Source organism: Rhinolophus ferrumequinum, chromosome 7, assembly GCF_004115265.2.
Source record: "Rhinolophus ferrumequinum isolate MPI-CBG mRhiFer1 chromosome 7, mRhiFer1_v1.p, whole genome shotgun sequence".
Lineage (NCBI taxonomy): Eukaryota > Metazoa > Chordata > Mammalia > Chiroptera > Rhinolophidae > Rhinolophus > Rhinolophus ferrumequinum.
In genome coordinates, this window is record NC_046290.1 from 97,749,404 (window position 1) to 97,771,531 (window position 22,128).

General features: G+C 46.6%; 1 protein-coding gene across 2 annotated transcripts in view; it reads left to right on the forward strand.

Annotated features, from left to right (window-relative positions):
• Positions 1-22,128, forward strand: part of GALNT17 (polypeptide N-acetylgalactosaminyltransferase 17) — a 529,087-nt gene that overhangs the window by 233,420 nt on the left and 273,539 nt on the right. For both annotated transcript variants that reach the window (XM_033110448.1, XM_033110449.1), the window contains exon 3: positions 9,592-9,758. In XM_033110448.1, coding sequence (XP_032966339.1) covers positions 9,592-9,758 — 167 coding nt within the window. The remainder of the gene's footprint in view (positions 1-9,591; positions 9,759-22,128) is intronic.

The following is a 22,128-nucleotide window of genomic DNA, read 5'->3' on the forward strand; positions in this document are numbered from 1 at the left end:
GCACCGTGCTCCTGTGGGGAGCTGAGGAAATGTATGAATTCTCGCCCTAGAAACAAACAAATACTCCTGCACCCACAACATGTGGCATTGAATTTATGAGCGTTTTCATGGGGCTACGTGGAGCCCAGTACAAGAACTCATGCCATGCATGGGGCCAGCTGCATCTTGATTCGTGAAAATAGGCCCAGTGCCACTGGTAGGCGGGACACACAGGGCCTCAAACGCTGGAGCAGGCGGCTGTTCCAGAGACTTCTCTGAGCGGACACTGATCTGATGAAGTGTGCTGTTCCTGCAAGCGGAGGAAGTGAAGCCACTCAGCAGTGTGCGTTTTCCCTAATAATGGGAGGTCTACAAGAGAGGCCTCACACATCTCAGTTATTCAGCCCCACATCTGGTTTTGCAAGGTTTGCTGTTGCCACAAATGTTACCACTTTTTCCTAGGACTATAGGAAAGGCTTGATGAGGAGGGAAGAAAAAAGAGAGTATTGGGCTAGTTAATGCATGTGACCCAAGCAGCTTTCAGAATTTGAGGCCTGATTAGTAAATTCAGGGAGACAGCAGGCGATTGTGTCCAGGATGGTATCTCTGCAGTGTTGAGGTGCTATCACCGAGGTTCTAATTGCGGGAGGAGATCAGGGACGCCTTTGAGCGCAAGAAGAACAGAGGGAATAAATAGAGGAAGCCGGAGGGTTTTCATTTGTTCATTTAGTCACCATTTGTCTGCCAAGTATTGTGCTGGGTAAAGAAAAATAAAGACCCACTGACTACCCTGCAATGGGAAGGAAAAGTGAAGAGCACGAGGGTGGTGGTGTGCAGAGGGAAAGCATGCAATCATCCTGCTGGGGGTCTGGCGGGGTGCCCGAAGCTGGGGCTGGTGGGAGGAGAGGATGCTAGGCACAGGAGCGGCGCTCAGGCAGAGAGACAAGTGTGCGTGAGCTGAGAGCCAGCATTCCCAGTTCTGGGAAATGCGAGCAGTGTGCAGTGGCTGGAGGAACGCGGGGCACGGGGGGCAGCTGGGCAGATAAGCGGGCTCAGCATGGGTGCTGCACAGAGGGGTCTGAGCCTCATTCCAGAAGCTATGGAAAGGCAGAGGGACAGTGTGAGAAGAGGCGTGATATGACCACATTTGCCTTTTAGAAAGAACATTCTGGAAGCAATGGGGTGGACAGGATGGGGTTTGGCTGCAGAGGGCCAGACTGGAGGCCAGGGACCAGTGAGGTGGTTTTTGGTGTCATGCTGGAGGGAATTGATGAGGAGTGCAGCTAAGGCAGTAGAAATGGGTGGGGGGACATGAGTGTCATAAAGGACCCTAAATGTGGCAAAATCTCCAGAACCTGGTGATTTGTTGGATATGTTGAACGGGTCATGATTTTAATTTGACTCCTGAAGACAAAGGGTCGGGTGCCCTCAAAGGAATTGAAGATAGAGGAGAGAGAATGGTGGGTGAAGCAAGGCCGTGAGGTGGGTGGAGGCTGGGGAGTCCACAGCACGGAGGCAGGGTGAACTCTGACCTTCTGACTCTGCTTCTTCAAGGCTCAGCTCAGAGGTCACTATGGTTGCAGGGGGGAAGGGGTCTAGGGACGCGCTTGTCACGTTCCTGTTCCCACATGCAGAAGAATCACCTACAGAGCTTGACTCGAATTCCGATCCAGTGGGGCTGGGTGGGCCTGAGAATGTGCATTTCTAACAGGCTGCTGGGTGAGGCTAGGCTGGTGCCACAGGTGTGCGGCCACTCAGAAATTCCTGCTGTAGCCTTGGTTTCCTCTGTAGCATAGAAGCACAGTTGCTACGACAGGAAGCTTGGCCCAAGTTAAGTGGGGCACGTGGTGGTGGGCACAAGGATTGAGGGCCCTGACCTGTCTTGTAAAGAAGGCTGCTGGGCAGCTCTAAGGGCTCCACGGGGATTGGAGACCCCAGATCTGTATTGTCACCACTGCAGCTGTGGTGACTTTTTCCAGCAGTTTCAGCAGCCCGTGTGAAGGGGAGGAGAGTCAGATGGACAACTGATCCCAAGCTGGGGTTCTTTGGGTCTGGTGGGAAAGAGGCCAAGAGAACCAGGAGGGTAAAGGCAGGGCAAGGTTGAAGGGTAGTGCGTGGGTTTCAGCTGAGCGTGGAAGAACGTGACGCCAGGGAAGGGCTAATGTCCTGGAGAAATCAGAGTGGTCCAGGACCGGGAAGTCCTGTGGAGGTCTGAGAGTCAGTGTTAGGGGAGGACGAGATGGGAGGACTGAAGTGAAAGGAGGTTGTAGTTGCTGACGGTGAAGATGGTTGAGGTGTAGCAGCTCTGGGCAATGGTGAGGTCCAGGAAAGGTCATGGAAGTTTTAAGATAATTCCACTGCAGTAACCCCAACAAGGTAGTCCTTCTGGTCATCTGTCATGTGAGTCAGAGGCTTCCTGGCTGTGCCGAGGTGGTGTCCAAGGCTGTGATGGGACCGAGGGACTGGAATGACAGGGTTCTGATGAGATGTGACACCTCAATCTGATATAATCTTTTATTCCGTACTACAGGACCATATATCTCAGAGTGTTCTCTAGAGAAACAGAACCAATAAAATGTCTGTCTGCCAATCTATCTGTCTATCTATCTATCTATCTATCTATCTATCTATCTATCTATCTATCTATAATCTGTCTATCTAAAGAGGGAGAAAAAGAGAGATTTATTTTAAGGAATTTGGCTTACACAATTAAGGAAGCTGGCTTGTCCAAAATCTGCAGGGCTTGCAGGTGGACTGGAGACCCAGGGAGGAGCTGAGGTTGCAGAGTCCAAAAGCCATCTGCTCACAGAATTCCTTCTTCCTCAGGTGCTTCAGTCTTTTTTCTCTTAAAAGCCTCAACTGATTGGCTGAGGTCCACCTGCACTGTGGAGGGTAATGCACTTTACTCCAAGCCTAGGATCTGAATGTTAATCTCTTCTAAAACACACCTTCACAGAAACATCTAGAATAATGTTTGACCAACCATCTGGTACTGTGGCTTAGCCACGTTATCACATACAGTTAGCCATCACAGGCAGTTCAATTCACATGGTGACTTGACCTTATAATCCAGCCCCATGTCCACAGTGAGCGAGAGAGAAGTGGGAGGGGAGCGTCCCCTTGTTGGAGACACAGTGAGGTGTGGGCAGTGGTAAGCCGCAGAAGGCACGTGGGGCATCCTGGAGTGTGTCTGTCAGCATGCACGGCATGTGTTCGTGGCCATTTCCAGGCTCAGGGGTGTTGGTGCTTTTGCAGTAGGGCTTCCAAGGAGGAGCCCCATTTCTACACTTGCTGGGTCGTACCCCTGGCTTGGGGAGCTTGGATTGGCATACAACAGCCATGGCTATGGTGAAGCTTGTGGTTCGGTTCGGCTGGCCACATGGAATGCAGACCTATATCTTTCCTTCCTGAGCTTCTCCCTGGTGACTGGATATCACGGTTGGAAAAATGAAGCGTATTACCCAGTGGCTAGGCCACACTAATGCTGTCTTGGGGATGGAGCCCTTTCGCCTCTCAGTTTGAGAATGTGGGCTTCCAGCGTACCTGATGCTGACCAGCGAGGTTGTGTCCAGGTCAAGGTAGAGTGTGGCCTGAGGTTGGGGAACAGGTGTGCCAGTTGTGGAAGTGCAAAGGTGGGTGGCACAGGGGTGCATTCCAGCCTTGCTTTTGTACATAAGCACATTCAGAATGTATAAGGTAGATGCTCAAAGCCCTGGGCTCTCCATTTTGAAGTGGACCTGATGTATAGATTTGGTGATGACGCAAGGTACTCACAAAAGGAGTGCTCACCTCCTACTTCCACCCACAGCACTGGGAGGACTGGATGTTAATATGTGTCCTATGTCTGTCAGTTCTCAAGAGTTTTCTCATTAGAGCATGGCTGCTCTTGGGATGGCAAGGTTGTGTTTTCTGACTCAAACTACCTATTCTGTTTGGCTCTCCGCACTTTCCTCCCTCTCATTTCAGTCCATGTTGCCTCCTGGAGCCTGGCAAACTGGGTGCAGAGACCTGGTGCTGAGAACACAGACTTGTCAGTTGTAGAATCTTGATTAATGGATCTTTGTGACCTTATGCCTGTTTTTGAAGCACTTTGAAAATGAAAATGAGCCTCAGGAATTTGCAGAGCTTGATGTGAGTCTGTGGTTCCAAGACCTGGCTCTTTACTACTCCATCGCTAAACAAACTTAGACAGATTTCTTCTGGAAGGCTCTGGAAGAGAAAATAAGGGGACCCTGGTGCCTCCGTGTGCTCAGAAGAGCTCTAACTGTCCGCCCCTCCCTGTGTTCTTGGCTGTGCAAGTTTGATCCATTGATCCATCTTTCAAATCCAGCTCATAGCTCATCTCACCTGCCCTCCTCATCCACTCAGCTCATCCATCAGGGCTGGTGGAAGTACAGCCTTTGGACACCTAGCATTTACTGCACTGAGTCACTAACTGCCTTGTTAGAGTGCTGGATGTCTTAGCTGTCAAAACCCAGGACTCTCTGTTACTGACAGCAGGTTAGAGCTCAGGTGCTGCTCAGTAACTGGTCCCTTCACTAGGGTGGGGTAGACCTTTGGGCAGAGACTGAGGGTCAGGGCTGTCATTGCACCTGGGAGCCAGAACTGAGGTGAGCAGCTAGGAACGCCCTGCAGATTGGCCCCACAGAGATGGGTCATGTGAGCCAAGTGACACAGAGAAACCAGGTAGGTCCTGGAAGGAGAACCATCAGTTTAGATGGGACCTGAGGGACTAATGGCCAGGAATGGGACCAGGCACAGAACTGGAGCCTGAGTGTGGGCCTGTGGGCACCTGCCCTGAACTGGCTCTATCTAGCCATCCAGGGCACACACACAGGTGCACCCACAGGTCCTGGAGCTTTCTGACCCTGCCCCAGGGGATGGAGGCCAGACAGTCGGGCTTTGGTGCATGAGGACCAAAGATCCTCATTAGCAGCAGGATGTATGTGACGCTTCTGTATGACCCAGGGCAGGCGTGGATTCTCTCTGTGGGGGGTCCTTTAGTTAAAGGGCTTTTGATAGCTCCCTGGGGTCTACACCCAAGGTGGCACCCTGCTCAGATTCACAGCCAACCACTATGAGCTTTGCCCACATTCCACCTTATTAATCCTGGAGGTGGAGGGCTGGCTTTTGCTCACCCATATCGCACTTGGAAGGAACTGTCCTGATCTGCACTCTGCCCCCAGCAGGCCATAAACGTGGTGCAGCAAGTCACGGAGGGCCGTCTCCTAGTTGGAGCTTTTAGATCAGAGATAAGGAAGCTGAGACTCAGATAGACTGAATAACTTAGCCAAGGTCTCCCACCTAGGAGGGGCTGGGCTAGAAGCTGTGTGGGGGGTTGTCTGCTGCAGCTACCACACCCTGCCTTGGTCTGGCAGGGGCATCTGGGAGAGTCTAAACGGATGAAGTTCACATCCAGGCAATCTTGCTGTGTGACTTAGGACAAGTGACTTCACCTCTCTGTGTCCCAATTTCCTCATCTGTGAAATGGGGATGATAACACTGCCTACCTCTGATAAGGCTGCAGTGCAGATTAAATGAGACAGTAGGCTGTATGGAAGCTTCCAGCAGTTTCGGCATGTAGGCTGCTAGGCATGTGTTGGTTATTATCACCGTCGTCATCTGTAACCTGGGTCTCCTGGGTCTCCTGAACCACACTGCATCTACATTCTTTTACAACAGTGGGGATGTTTGGTGTCATCTTTTTGTTTCCAGGTTGGCAGACTGGGTCACAGTGTGTCTTGATACCTCTCATCTGGACCACTTCGGGGTCATATGAGATGTTTCCTTAAAAGGTGGTCACGGGCAGAGGTCTGCTTAGGAGAGGGTGTGGCCGACTCTTTGGGCTTTGATTTCTTCCCTGCTGGAGGCCTCTGCCGTTGACCTTCTTTCACATCAACTGTGATGGCCTGTGGTGGCTTCTCAGTGGCAGCCAGGTCTCCTGGCTCTCCTCTCCTTACTCACCATCAGTGAGGTGAGAGCATGGGCACTTTCGGGGTTAAGTGAAGTCAATGTCAAGGGCTCTGAGGTGAGGGGGCTGAGGGAGGGGACACGGGTCACCCAAGGGGAGTTACTGAACTCAGGGAAGCATCTCAGACATACACGTGGACAGCTGGACAGACAGTCGGGTGGACCGATGGAAGGCATGTAAAAGACCTCGCTTTGTTTCCTTTCTCTATGAGAACAGCCTCACAAAAATCTGTTCCCCTGGGAGCCCTTTGAGGTGAGGCGCCTGGTCCTGACATTCTGTGTCACCCCTTCCGGCCTGGAGCTCTCACTGGCGTTGATGCAGACGGGAAGATTGCTTTCCTGCCAACTGTCTTCTTTCAGACGAAGGACAGTTTATTGCTTACTGACTAGTTATTGAAAGGAAATTTGTGATTTTTGGGACTCAGATCTGAGTCTGTGTTGCTAGAGGGAGCGCACAATGCACACACATACCCACACACGCACACGCACAGCCCGCTGTAGATTTTGAGGTGTTTTGCCGTTTCTGTGCTGTGCCGTTCTCTCCTCACTCCCTGAGTGCCTTTCAATCTATTGAAAGGCATCTATCCTTTTATCCTCACAACCTCTCAGGTTACTCTTACCTGGATTTTGCAGCTTGGAAGGCATCAGGGAGGCAGGAAACGTATCTGATCCTGTATGTTCCATTATGTAGAGACGGGGCTTGAAGCCAAGCTGACTGCTCCGTTTCCCAGGTCTGCCTGCCCAGTCTGCTTGGCACTGGCCATCACTGGGGCTACCCAGGGAGTGCCATGCCCCCCACGGAGGCTCTGGGCACTGGGCACCTTCCACTCCGTCAGCTCTGCAGGAACTCAGGGGTGAGGGGAGAGGCTTCTTTCAAGTCAGCCCCAGTCTACAGGGTGTGGGCTACCCAGATATGTGAGGTTTGGACACAGTGTCCTGAGAGCCTTTAGGACAATTGTTTCAGCAGCCACGCCTTGGGGCAGGAGCCTTGTCTGATCTCTTCCTCTGTGCAGTCTCTCATTTCTGTGGTCTGCGAGCCTGTCTCTTTCTTTGCCCCATCCACCTGTAATCTTCCTTCCTGCACTCATCTTCTGCCCTGTGTGAGTGGAAGTAATGTAATATCTGTCAGTGCCTCCCCCGTACAGAAGTTGCTTAAAACGTCAGTTGTCCATCTCACCAACATATTTTGCTCATTTCCCACACATCAGGCAACAAGCCAGGTTAGAGATTTTAAGGCAGAGCCTACTGCCCTTGAGTTTAAAGACCTACAAAAATAATGCTGATTTTCATAATAATGCCTGTATTCATAGTGTCTGCCTATTGTGGAACCCAAAGGCCCTCGGGCACAGCAGAAGTGAATGGTTGTAAGCAGGCAAACTTAGATACCTGGGCCCTGTGAGGGAGGAGAGGCCTGGGTGCGTCCTGCAGGAAGGGTCTGGGTTGAGTGGAAACTCTGGAAGCCTGGCCGATGGTGATAGGGAATATACAAAAGAGAACGAAGGAGCCAGAAGGGAGGACGGAGGGGCCAGCTAGGCAGACTGCATCTTTCCATGAGTTTCTACATTTTCATGGGGCTCTCTAGGCGGTGTCACTTGATCTTTACCAGGCACCCAGAGCTAGGGATGGTGAGGATCATTTTGACAGTTGTAGAGGTGAAGACACATGAGCCGTGTGCCCAGGGGAACGTGTCCAGTGTGCAGCAGAGCACTTCTCACTTCTGATCCCCATGATTTACTGAATGGCCTCCCTGGCCCATGAAGGGGCAGGATCCACCCCCTACTCCCCTGAGGCTCCCACGTTTCCTGTTTCACCAGGGGGTGCTGCCTGCTCTGGCCAAGAGGCTACACTCACAACTCAGTCTCGATGACAGCATGACCCCATTGCCTGTGGGTGGAGCAGATGGTGCTGGTACAGTGCAGTCTGGCCTTTTTGCTTCTTAATTTGAAGGACCAGAAGCTGTTAAAAACAAAGGACCAAAAAAGCAGCCCCAGGAATAAATGCTCAGAGTGGGTGGGCGCAGACAGTTGTGTGCTCACGTGCACGGCCTGGTGAGTAATGAGCTGAGAAGGAACAGCTGCCAGCCTGCCAGGCTCCGATGGCGGCCAGTCCCCAGTCGAAGGAGCTCTGAGGGACCTTCTAGGGTGCCCTCCTCCCCCGGATCATCACACAGGAAATGAGATGATCCCCGCTGACTGCCCAGGGGCCTGCCAGTAACCATTCTAATCTCCCAGGCAGCCCCAGAAGTGAATTTACAGCGATGTGGTAAAAATGAGGCTGCATGATCAATGGGTCCCTGGACGGTCTCTTCCAGGAGACACAAATGTATATTGTAACAAAACTTTATTTTCTTCCGAAAATTGCCTACGTGATTAATATGGCCCGACACAGGCCAAGCTGTTCAGCATAAAAAGCAGCCATATTTCTTGCTCCCTCTCCGGTGCTGCTTTGCTCACTTCGTTCCTTCATCCCGCCGTCCGTGTTCTGCTCTCTCCCCCATTATGCTCTATGTTGTGCAGAATCATGCAAGGCGAAGGGGAAGGCACCGAAATGCACGAGCTCCATACGCCGTTCCAGTTTCCATGTAGTATATCCAGGGGGGCTCAGACTAAGCATGAATCCAGACTCCCGGGCTCCTCCACAGAATGTGGGTGCTCCCGTGACGGGGCCATGCAGAGCGTGTACCCTAGGTATTCGTCATCTCTTACGTCATTGGGGACCCCAGGGAGGCCCCTATTCTCTACCCCTGAGTCCAGCCTGAATGAAACGCATCCTCCCCTCGCTTGGGGGTGGACGAGTTACTGGGTCTTAGGCAGGTGGTGTCATCACCTGCCCCAGGGGGATTCTCAGAACCCTGGCAGGAAGAGTTGGGGTGTGCCAGGCCGCACACTCGTATGCAGGCAGAGGACACGCTTCCTCGATTATGATTATTTACATGTGTGTTTTCTGTCTTCTAGAATGTAAGCTCCATGAGGACAGGGTCTCTGGTAGATGTCTTAGTACACATTCCCTCAGGAATAGACCCTGAGAGATTTGAGAGCATTAGTTTTTTGGGGAGGTGGACACGGGTGTGAGGAGGTAGCACTGGGAAGGGGAAGCCCCCCAAAGGGGACGTCATGCAGATTGCTGCTGTGGACGATGGGAGCTGCATCCCAAGGGGGACCCGGGGAGCCTCATAAAACCCACCCCTCAGTATCAACCTGTCAGGAGACCCAGGGAGCCTGGGTATTTATGCATCACCCTCTAGCGGTCTCTGGATGAGAGCTGATGGGGGCCGGGTAACTGGTGAGCGGGGCTCCAGACAGAGACATGCAGGTGCGCACAGTGGGCAGGCAGGCAGGTGGGCACTGAGGTGGGATGAGGCGTTAAGGTGGGCACAGCAGCCTGTGATGCAGTGGATGTGTGCCTAAGACGGACGTTTCGCATTCGTACAGGGTGCTAAGTTTGGGAGAAGTGGGGCTGGATCCCTTAATGCTCTCCTCCTTGGTTTTATTCTCAGTTCTTAACCAGGAGAGGCCGAGAGAACCGATGACTTGTGCCTTGGGAGAACATGTGCGAGGCTTGGGCTGAAATCCTTGTTGTGTCAGAAACAGTCCCGTGCTTTTCACCTTCCTCTGACTCCACTCTCCTCTGCTCTCCTTCCAGGTGTAAGGAGCTCAAGTACAACAAGGAGCTGCCCCAGATATCCATCATCTTCATCTTTGTGAACGAGGCCCTGTCGGTGATCCTGCGGTCAGTCCACAGTGCTGTCAACCATACGCCGACACAGCTGCTGAAGGAAATCATCCTGGTGGACGACAACAGTGATGAAGGTACGGGGGGCGGGGCGCTGCACGAGCTTCCTGGAGAGGCAGATGCACAAGTAGGACATCAGCGGGGGAAATGCCCCTTTTCATTCCAAGTGAGCCCAGGTGTCTTTGTCTCCTGTTCCCAGGCAGTGGGAGCTGTTTGAGAGGAAGACGGCTGGACAAACGCTGGATCGTTCATCCTCCAGTCCTCTAGGGCACTTAAGAATAAATAACGGGTTATGGTTCTAGACTAATTTTCTTTCCCTCTTCCTACTCCCTAAAGAAGATGACATTGAAGGGCTTAATTCCTCTGCACCCCCCACTCCCAACCCCATCTCTGTTGTCTTTTTCTGAGAGGCAGAAGCAAGGTGACATTCTGTCCTGTGACGGGAACTGCTCCTCTTATCCTGGGATTCCCCACTGGGCCACTGTGGCTGCAATGACTGTAGGTGGAAATGAGCGGTGTTTGCAGGCCTTTTGGAGTTTAGCTCTGTTAGGAACGGTGGCTCACGTAAAACAATACATAAATGAAACAAGTAAATATTGGATGGTGACGGCAAAACTCCTTTGAGGTCCTTGGAGACGAAGGCCTGGTGTCGAGGTGGTTGGGGTTTGGTTAGGCTCTTATGCCTTTGTGGCAGCTCAGAGCCTGCAGAACTCACTGTGTCCTCTGCAGGGACAAACCCTCACAAACTGACGACAGAAAAGCAAGCCAGCCGGGCGCATGCTTAAGGCTTACCTTCTAAGCAACTGAGGATTGAGGGGCAGGCTGAAGGCCTTGCTGTTGCATGCTGAGTAGGGAAGGATTACCTGTGTGCCTCCCGGTCAGGAGAGGGCGAGCAAGAGGCAGGGCAAGCCACAGGCCCTGTTTGAACCCCATTATCTTCAGGAGCTGCAGGATGAGCCTGGCATGCTTCATTGGCCCAACAGCTGAAGTCCCCCTGGCCCTTCTGAGTCAGCAGTACAGTTGCAAGTGAAGGGCCTGCGGGCGCCTGGACTCAGAGATATGCCACTCAGGCCACTGCCCTCTCCCAGGCCTCCAGATTTGCTGCATTTTTCACATCCCTATTTTTCTCTGTTCCCTCTGACCATGTCATTATCTACAGATTCTTCTAAAACTGACATTGGGAGTCTTCTTGCGAGGGTATTCTTCCAGTGCCTTGAAGTCTCTAAGTCAAAGTGTCTCTCTCTGGCAGCTCAGCGGCCTCTCTGCAGCCTTTCTGCACCCACTGCAGACCTCTTGCTTCAGCAGTACCCCCACACCCTACTGCTCACCTTTCCCCCACATTTGCTGGCTAAGTCCCACCAGTTCCCCAGGTTCCACACGTGTCACCTTCTGGGAGAAGTCTTTGCTGATATGATCGTAAGGCCCTCTCTGTGCTGCCTCAGCAAGCTGTGGGTGCTCTAGCAGTGATAGTGCCATGGTTTGCATATCTGCGCCTCCGCTTCTAGGCAGGAATTTGTTCCAAAGGGCCTGGCTGGTAGCTGAGTCTTGGTGAGTGTCACCCAGGAGGGACGGAGCGATGAAGCTGGAAGGGCAAGGGGCTGGCGGCAGAGTGGCTGGAGGTGCTGCAGAGAAGAGCTGTCGACCCCAGAGGAGAGAGCAAACGGTGAGCGCTGGACTGAGCTGAGGTGAGGGCTCCCCCAGTGGGGCTGCCTCTCCCAAGGGCATCTCTGCAGAGCCCCGCCAGAGAGGAAGGAATGCAAGCCCAAGCCAGGCCTGGCCAGAACACGAGCAGCAGGGTCTCTGGTAGATGTCTTGGTATGCCTTCCCCCCGACACAGACCCTGACACAAAGATTTGGGAGCACTTTTGTCTTTGGGAAGTGGAGAGGAGAGTGGGAATGCACCCCCAGAGGTGTGTTAGGCAGATTGGCACTGTGGACGATGGGAGCTTCATTCCGAGAGGACTCTGGGAGCCGTGTAGAACCTCCCCTCAGTCCACCTGCTCAGGGCTCAGGGAGCCTGGATGTTGGTACACCTTTAACACCAGATGCTTTCACTGGGGAACCTCCTGGAGCCCCGCCTTGGATGAGGTTCAGCTTCTGAAGGTGGAGGCGGTGCTGAGGATTTGCATTTTTCACAAACTCCTGGGTATTGCTGATTCTGCTGGCACCACACTGTGCGACCCACTGAGATAGGTACCGTTTCAGTGGCTCACACTTATGGTTTAAATCTAGATGCTGAGTGGGTGAGAAAAAACAGGAAGAGGTATTTGGTTTAGTCTGACCATAAAGTTAATTCCCATTCATCCTTCCCTGTCCCCCCAAATACCTAGGGTACCTGGAGTGGACTATATTGATGGCATTTCTCTCATTTCTTTCTCCTGCTCTAGCCTCTATATTTTCTCCAGGCCAGAAGTGCCTTTCTTTAATGGGAAGAGAAATTTAACATTTTTTCTTTGTTGAGATTTTTTTCCCTTGTGACTAGTCTTATTGAGCTTTGTAAATATCCTATATACACTTGAAAAAAAACCTACACTGTAATCATGGAATTGAATTCCTGCCTGGCATCAATTTTGTCTATCTGACTACGAGTTTATCTTCTTGCATCTTTTTGATAACGGCGTTTTAACATCTCCTTCTACAGTGACTATTCTTTCCTGTGTTCCTAATAATGTTTGATTTCTGTAGCTTGTTGTCAGTTTCTTTGGCAACATAGATTTGTATCTGCGTGGCTTCATTATTAGTGGTAGTTGTTACCATTATGTAATGCTCCCTTTATCTTCAAAACATACCTTTTTTTTTTTTTGCCTCCCATTTACTTTGTTTAGCATTAATATTTTTACCCCTGCTTACCTTCTGTTTCGAGTTTGATTATAACATTTTTTTGCAGCATTACCATTTTTTCTGATCTCAAAAGTAAGGCATGCTCTTTGTAGGAAAATTCAAATGTGTCAAAAGCACATATAGTTGGAAAAAAGAAATCCTGCAGAGACTAGCCAGAAGCAGCTGCTCATTTGCCCATGTTCTCACCCCGTTTTTAATGCACGTTTTACATAGTTAGGATCCTATAGTAAAAACAAGTTAGTGTTCTCGTTTCCACCTAAACTGTGAAGTGTGTTTCCCTTTTACTTAAACAAGCTCTGTGAACATTATGTTAATGAGGGTGGAATGGTCCAGATTAGCTCAGGTGGGACACAGCCCCCTGCTTCCAGGTGTTATCACATCCATTCGAGATAAAAATACTCTTGCAGGGAAAAAGAAGAAGGAAAAGGGGAGAGTGGCTCAGGGAAGGTGTGAGTAAAGCCAGGCGCCTGGATCTGTGTGCATAGGCAAGTCAGGGTTTTTCCCTGGTTATTATTTTTTTAAAGTAATTTGTTTCATTGAGCTTGAATATGGATATTGGCCTAAGTTAAGCCCAAGTCCAGTGCAATTCTTTGTACTCTTGTACATTAAACCGAAATCACTCAGATGATTTTGCCAGTGATCACTGCTCACCCAGTCCAGCGGGCACCTCACGGCTCCCACCCGGCGTTGCTAGGACACTCTCGGTGGCTTCCTTCCTGGCATTCTTCTCTTCCTAAGGCCCCGGCAGCATTCTCTTGGGATTCTCCTCTACTATTCCTCCTCCTCAGCTCCCTGCTTTCATCGGGATCACTCAGGATTCTTGCCATCAGGACACTGGGCAGGTCTTTATTGTGCACATTCTGAACATCCGCAGATCTGTCCCCACAGCCCAGAGCAGCTCAGCCTGTCCCCGAGCTCCAAACCTGTGTCCTCTGTCTCCTAGGTGGCTGTCCAGGGCCCCTCGAAAACCATCACCTCAATTGGTCCAATGACTAACCTACCATTTCCCTCCTAGCCTTGGAAACCTGTTTCTTATCCTTATTTCCAGTGAAGAGCTTCACCTTCTTCTCAGTTATCTCATCATCAAAGACCGGAAGGGAAGTGTTTCCTTCCATGCGTTTCCTCTGCCTTTCCCACGTGCCTCCCGTTAGTTACTCTTGAGTGTGAGACTTCCTGGCCGTAGCCCAAACCTCAGCATATTTTGCCTTGAAACTTGTTTGAGGGGCTAACGGTGCACAGACTTATATCAATGGTAATTCTTGATACACTACATCATCTTTTGTTTATTTTCCTTTATTTTAACTGAGATAGAATTCACATAACATAGAACTCACCATTCGAAAGTCTACAGTTCAGTGCCTTTCAGTATATTCATAATGTTTTGCAACTATTGCCTCTGTCTCATTCCAGAATATTTTCATTGCTCCCCAAAGAAATCCTGAACCCGTTAGCAGTCTCTCCCAGTTCCTTGGGCAACCACGAAGGTCCTTCTCTCTCTATGAATTTGCCTATTCTGGACATTTGATATAAATGAAATCTACAATATATGTCTTTTTGTGTCTGGCTTCTTTCACTTAACGTAAGGTTTTCTAGGTTCATCCAGGCTGTAGCACGTATCAATACTTCATTCCTTTTTATTGCCAAATAATATTTCATTATAGAGATACACCACATCTTCTTTATCCGTTCATCAGTTGATGGACATTTGGGTTTTTCCCACTTTTTGACTATTAGGAATAATACTGCTGTGAACATCCATGCATAAGTTTTTATGTGGACATGTTCTCAGTTTTCTTGGGTGTATATCTAGGAGTGAAATTGCTGGGCCATATGATAATGCTATGGCTAATATTTTGAGAAACAATCAGACTGTTTTCCACAACCAGACTGTTTTTCACAGCACCTGCACCTTTTTACATTCCTACAAGCAAAGTATGAAGGTTCCAATTTCTTCACATTTCTGACCAAAATTGGTTCTTTTCCATCTTCTTTAAATTAGAGCCAGCCTAGTTCGTGGTATCTTCTGGTTTTATTTGCATTTCCCTAATGACTAATCATTTTGAGCATCTTTTCATGTTTATTTGCCATTAGTCTATCTTATTTGGAGAAATGTCTATTTAAATCTGTTGCCCATTTTGAAAATGGGTTATTTGTCTCTAATTTTTGAGTTGTAATTGTTCTTTATATATTCTGGGTATGCATTCTTATCAAATATATTCTGTAAGTATTTTTTTTTTTTTTTGTAAATGCATCTGCAACTATTTTCTCCCATTCTGTGGGTTGTCTTTTTACTTTCCTGATAATGTCCTTTGATGTTAAAACATTTTTAATTATAGTGAAGTTCAGTTTATCTATTTTTTCCTTGGATGCTTGAGCTTTTGGTATCATATCTAAGAAACTGTTGCCTAATCCAAGGGCACAAAGATTTACACCTATGTTTTCTTCTAAGAGTTTTATAGTTTTAGCTCCTACATGTAGGTTTTTATTGATTGTGATTTAATGTTTGTATGTGGTTTGAGTTAGGGATCCAAATTCATTTTTTTCCCATGAAGGTATTCAGTTGTCTCATTACTATTTGTTGAAAAGCTTATTCTTTCCCGATTGATTGGTCCTGGCACCTTTGTTAAATATCAACTGACTGAAATGTGAGGGCTTATTTCTGGACTGTAAATCCTGTTTAACTGATCGATGTCTCTATCTTCATGCCAGTACCAGACAGTCTTGATAACTGGTCCTTTGTAGTCAGTTTTAAAATCAGGAATTGTGAGTCTCCCAACCTTGTTCTTCTTTTCCAAGTTGTTTCATCTATCTGGGTTCTGTATATTGACCTGTGAATTTTAGGACCAGCTTGTTCACTTCTGCAAAAAGGCAGTTGGAATTTTGTGAGGGATTGCATTAAGTCTAAAGGTCAATTTGAGGAATATTGTCAACTTAACAATATTAACACTAATTCCAATTCCTAATCATAGGGTGTCTTTATATTTATACAGGTCTTGTTTAACCTCTTTCAACAATGTTTTATAGTTTTCAATATAAATCTTACTCTTCTTTGGTTAAATTCATTATTAAATATTTAGGTTTTTGATGCTATTTTAAACGGAATTAATTTTAATTTCATTTTCGGACTTTTCATTGCTAGTGTATACAAATGTAGCTGATTTTTGTATATTGATCTTGTATCCTTCTATTTTTCTAAATTTGTTTATTAGCTCTAATAGTGTTGTGCATGTGTGTGAGTATGTGTTTGTATGTTCTTTAGAGCTTCCTATATATAGTGTCATTTCATCTTCAAATGGTGATAATTTTATTTCTTACTTTCCAATTTTTTTTTATTTTGCTGGGGTTTAGCTTCCCTGGCTCTTCTATTAGTAGGTTGGTACAAAAGTAATTGTGGTTTTTGCAATTATTTTTAACCTTTAAAACCACAATTACTTTTGCACCCACCTAATACTTAAACTGTACTTATTGATAAATGCTTGTTATTCCGCCATGTCAGGAACGAGAGCATTGACCCATGTGCTTTCGTAAGAGTTTACAACAGCCTCTCTGGAAAAGATGGCTAAGTCATGAGACAGCTTAGAGAAGCACAGCGCTCATTCATGCGGGGGCATGGCTACTACGTGAGCGAGGTCCTGGGCATATGGCATAAATCTGGACTACGGAATGGCTGCTCTGTGATTTCTGCCTCTGACCTCGTCAAGGCAGACTGCCTACCCCTGGAGGAAGTCAGAGCAGACCACATCTGAGGGATGCAATGAACGTTCTCTGCTGATCCAGGCAGCAGGCAGGTAGAGAGAGCTCACACTTCATCAGCCTTTGTTGAGAACATTCACTTATAGGGAAGAAAGGGGACAATCTCTCCTCATTCGGACATCATTTCAGTCATCAGAACAGCAAAGATGACAACGATTAATAAGATTTAGTGTTGGTGAGGATACAGAGCAAAAGACACACTCATATACTTTTGGTGGGTTGGTACCACGTATCTGGAGAACAAATTATCAATTCATATTAAAAGTTCTTGTCTCTTTCAGAGAATCTATCCTCAGCTTAAAGGGCAGTAAGTTCCCAGAGAGCTAGTACCTGGAACCCTCAGTGTGTGTGCCTCGGTCACCCTGCTCTGCGACGGGCATGTTGCCACCGTACCCGTACATCATACCCGTACTCTGTAGCACACTCCTGGGCGTCTCCGGGCACCCTTGTATGCTGGACTCCATGCCTTTCTCTTTTTTGGTTTACCTGCTTATTTTGGTAAAATGCACAACTAGGAGCCTCTTAAGAAAGACTGGAGGAAGATACAAATCTTTTGCGATCATCCATGTCTGAAGAAAGCTTTATTCTAACCTTCTATGTGAATGATGCCTGGTTGGGTTAGGTATAACCTTCTTTCAGAATTTTGATGGTTTTCCTCCATTATCTTTTGTCTTTCGGTGTATTTTAAAAAGAAGCAAAGGCATTCAAATTCCTGATCTATTACTTTTTTTCCTTTCTGGAAGCCTGTGGAATCGTCAAGTTGTCCCCAAAGTTTTGAAATTCACCATGATGAGCCCTGGGGTGGATCAATTTTCAACCACTGGGCTGGACATTTAGTAGCTTCAGTCTGGAATCTGCTGTCTATCAGTTTTGGGGAAACTTCTTGGAATATTTAACTGATAATTCCACCGCATTATTTCTCTTTTCTCTCTTTTAGCCCCTCCCATTATTCCACCCCTGCTTTTCTTTCCTCGGCTATCTTACCATTTTGTTCTGCTTTGTTTGCTTTCTTTCGTTTTATCTTCCTTCCCTTCTATTTAGTATGATTTTTATTTCTGCTATCATGGTTTTACTTCCAAGTGCTCATTTTTATTCTCTGAAAGTTCCTTTTTATAGCATATTATTTTTATTTAATAGAAGCAATATATTTTCTTATCCCTTGGAGGATATTAATAATGTTTAAGTTTGTGTTTTAGTTTTTCTCCCTTCATATTCCGTTTCCACAAGTTGCTTTTTTCTTTATATTATTTACTTTATATCTCCAATGCTGCACGCTTTCCTTCAGTGCCCAGGATTATGCTGACTGCTCATGATTACCTTTTAAAAAGTGACTAGGTAGCCCCAGGGGCTTGGCCAGGGGAAATGGAGAGTTATTGTTGAATGGGCACAGAGGTTCAGTTTGGGAAGATGGAAAAGTTCTGGAGACGGTTGTCCAACAATGTGGGTGTAGTTAATACCATTAAACTGTACACTTAAAAATAATTAAAATGGAAAACTTCATATTATGTATTTTGCACACACATACACACACACACTCTGAGAGTTTAGGTTGGGCTTACTGGTTTTGACAGCAGAGACATCTGACACACCTGTCGCTGTGCTTACCCTGTGAGTCTGCTTTCCAGCTTCCCCAGTGTTGCGGTCGTTATCTCTTGTGTTTTCCCTGACCTGGACGGTTATGGGTTTATTTTATTTTTTTGAAAATCCCTTTACTGTAGTTTTCAGTATGTTTTGACTAGAGGACGATGTCAGATTCATGAGTTAAATTCGTCATCTCATCCTGAAAGTTGCATATTCATTTTTAAGAACTTTTAATATGAATTGATAAATTGCTCGCCAGATACTGTCCCATGAAAAATGTGTGAATGTGTCTTTTCCTCTATCTTCACCAACCCTGAATCTTATTAACCGTTGTCATCTTTGATGTTCTGATGACTGAAAAATGATGTATCATTTTTAAATCTGCATTTTTTTAAATTAAAGTTTATTGGGGTGACAATTGTTAGTAAAGTTACATAGATTTCAGGTGTACAATTCTGTAATACATCATCTGTATATCACATTGTGTGTTCTCCACCCAGAGTCAGTTCGCCTTCCCTCACCAGATATTTGATCCTCTTTACCCTCATCTACCACCCCCCACCCCCCTTACCCTCTGGTAACCACTAAACTATTGTCTGTGTCTATGAGTTTTTGCTTCTTCATTTGTCTTGTTCCTTTCTTGCGTTTTTTACTATTAGTGATAATGAACACTTTTTCATGTGTTTGACTGTGTTTCTCTTTGTAGGGATTTGCCCATTGATGGACCACTTATTCCTTTTTTCTATTGAAGTATTAATCTTTAATCTTATTGATTAAAAAAAAGCTTTGTACATATTAAACTCCTTTTTACAGGTATTTCTCTCAACTTGTGCTTTTCACTTTAATTTGCATTATTTTTTGACAAACATAAATTTTACATTTTTATATAATCAAATCAGTTTTTTTCTTTTGAGATGTCCTGACAAAGTAATTCATTATCCCTAGATGGCACAAATACTCATGTATGTTTTCTCATAGACAAATACTTCTTTTCAAAATAAATTCCAAATAGATTAAATATTTTTACATTACGGTATGAGAGTTTTACCATAGAGACTCTTGTCTCAAAGTCTGGTTATCGCAATGTATTTAATAATCGATCCTTTAACCACTGATTTGAAATTTCTGGTTTTCCTATAGTGTTTTAGATTTGTAGACACTGAGGTTGAATCACATGAGGACTGCTTGGTTATGAAAGAGGGTGAAGAGGAGGGAGGAGTCAAAGGAGATGCCCAGGGTCCTGGTTCCGGTGACAGGGTGGGTTTTGGTGTCATTCGTTAAGAAAGGAATGTGGCAGGAGTGGTGGGTTTGGGCCAGGGATCAAGTTCACTAATTTGGATATTCCTGTGGAAGTTTGGCGCGCCTTCACCTAAGGAGCAACTGCATCCTCCAAGTTTCACTTAAACTAATAGAGTCTTCTTCATTTCTTCTATTATAATCCTCAGTACTTTTTAAGATAAGTCTTATCAATGTTTTTAACTACTGTTTTAAAAACTTACCTCATTACTGTGTTGTCCTTAAGCAATAGCATATGGAAGAAAATGTGGAATCAAATCCTGTGTGGTCTGGGCCAAGGACTAACCTTTCCTGATCTTGAGCAAATTAATCACAATGGCTTTTGTGCAGGGTGTAAATCATGAGGTGGAGAGATAATTCTTGGAAACGCCTGTAGTTCAAATCCTGGCAGTACACTGGACGGTGTAGCTGTTCAATGTGCTCAGGGTATCATCTGATTCGCTAGCTCATCTCTCTGCTTCTGCCTCACCCCGTGGGAAGCCTTTCCCAATTTATCAGCTGCAGCCAGGTTGGTGGCCCTTTGCCTCTGCTCCCGGGCACCAGTGTGTAGTGTGCCACAGCAGTTGGCATGCTGTCTTACATTGGCATACTTGCCCATCTCTAAACTGTAAGATCTCTGAGGGCAAGAACCATGGCTCCCTCTCTGCTGTGTCCCCAGGACCTGCGCTCTGCTGTGTATAGTGATTGCTGAACAGGTTAAGTTCAACTGCACAAGTGCAAAGCTATTTATTTTTTTCTACTTTCTCTGACTCCGTCCTGGGAGTCATACATTTGGCATTATTGTACATATTTTGGCTTCTACTCTATAGTTATGTTGGTTTAGAACTCAAAAAATGCCTGTTTCCAATAATGATCCCGCAAGGCTCTTCGTGACCTGGACAGCTGGATACCTGGTCACTAGCGTTTCCCTGTGGAGCCAGCTCAGCCGATGAAGCTGCTCTCTTGGTTGGTGTGCTCGAAGGTTGTAAGCAGGATAGCTCAAGTTAGGAAACTTTTTCAGTGGAAGGATATACCCTCTGGACTTCCAAAAGGGGTTGTGGAGGAAGCACACTGGCATTGTTTGCTTTTCTTCTTGGTTTATAATTGAAGAGATAGGAAGAGTCATATGTTTCTGGAAGATAACATTTTCCTGTGTTGTTCAGGCTCCAAGTGGAGTAGCCAAGAGACACCTCGTTATCACACATTTCCATGCAGGGCCAGGCTTCCTTATTTGAACACCACCTGCCTTCCCCTGCCTGTAAAGAGCCTTCCTAATCAGAAATAATACTTGTTTTTGTCCCCAACCAGATCTCTGTAATGTGACAGCATTTGCTCTGTGGGTCTGTAATCACAACTGGATTTTGCATTTACATTTCTTCTTGTGTATTTTTAGGCCATAGAAAGGAGAGGGTAAGTAGGAGAGTGTATGTCTTTACACAGAGATAATGTGAGAACCCCAGCTAAAGCTTCATAGTTAAAGGCTAACTAACTGCCTTTAAAAAACTAACAATCAAAAAAGTCTTGTTATTTTGATTTTAACAAGGTTTGATTAATTGTAAATTCACAAGAAGTTGCACAATGTACAAGAGGTCTCATGTATTCTTCACTCAGCCTTCTCCAACAGTAACACCTTGTAAAACTCTAGTACATTATCACAACCAGGAAACTGATTTTGGTCAATCTATGGAACTGACTCCCACCTCACTAGTTTAACACGAATTTGTGTGTATGTGTAGGTGGGTAGTTCTGATGAACATGTGTGTGTAGGTGCGTAGTTCTGATGAACATGTGTGTGTAGGTGGGTAGCTCTGATGAACGTGTGTGTGTAGGTGTGTAGTTCTGATGAACATGTATGTGTAGGTGGGTAGCTCTGATGAACGTGTGTGTGTAGGTAGGTAGTTCTGATGAACATGTGTGTGTAGATGGATAGTTCTGATGAGCATGTGTGTGTAGATGGATAGTTCTGATGAACGTGTGTGTGTAGGAGGGTAGTTCTGATGAACATGTGTGTGTAGGTGGGTAGCTCTGATGAACGTGTGTGTGTAGGTAGGTAGTTCTGATGAACATGTGTGTGTAGATGGATAGTTCTGATGAGCGTGTGTGTGTAGATGGATAGCTCTGATGAACGTGTGTGTGTAGGTGGGTAGCTCTGATGAACGTGTGTGTAGGTGGATAGTTCTGATGAACGTGTGTGTGGTTTGTGTGTGTAGGTGGATAGTTCTGATGAACGTGTGTGTGTAGGTGGGTAGTTCTGATGAAAGTGTGTGTGTAGGTGGGTAGCTCTGATGAACGTGTGTGTATAGGTAGGTAGTTCTGATGAATATGTGTGTGTAGATGGACAGTTCTGATGAACGTGTGTGTAGATGGGTAGTTCTGATGAATGTGTGTAGGTGGATAGTTCTGATGAACGTGTGTGTGTAGGTGGATAGTTCTGATGAACGTGTGTGTGTAGGTGTGTAGTTCTGATGAACGTGTGTGTGTAGGTGGGTAGCTCTGATGAACGTGTGTGTGTAGGTGGGTAGCTCTGATGAAAGTGTGTGTGTAGGTGGGTAGTTCTGATGAACGTGTGTGTAGATGGATAGTTCTGATGAACTTGTGTGTGTAGGTGGATAGTTCTGATGAACTTGTGTGTGTAGGTGGGTAGTTCTGATGAAAGTGTGTGTGTAGGTTGGTAGTTCTGATGAACATGTGTGTGTAGATGGATAGTTCTGATGAGCGTGTGTGTGTAGATGGATAGCTCTGATGAACGTGTGTGTGTAGGTGGGTAGTTCTGATGAACGTGTGTGTGTAGATGGGTAGTTCTGATGAATGTGTGTGTAGGTGGATAGTTCTGATGAATGTGTGTGTAGGTGGATAGTTCTGATGAACTTGTGTGTGTAGGTGGGTAGTTCTGATGAAAGTGTGTGTGTAGGTTGGTAGTTCTGATGAACATGTGTGTGTAGATGGATAGTTCTGATGAACGTGTGTGTAGATGGGTAGTTCTGATGAATGTGTGTA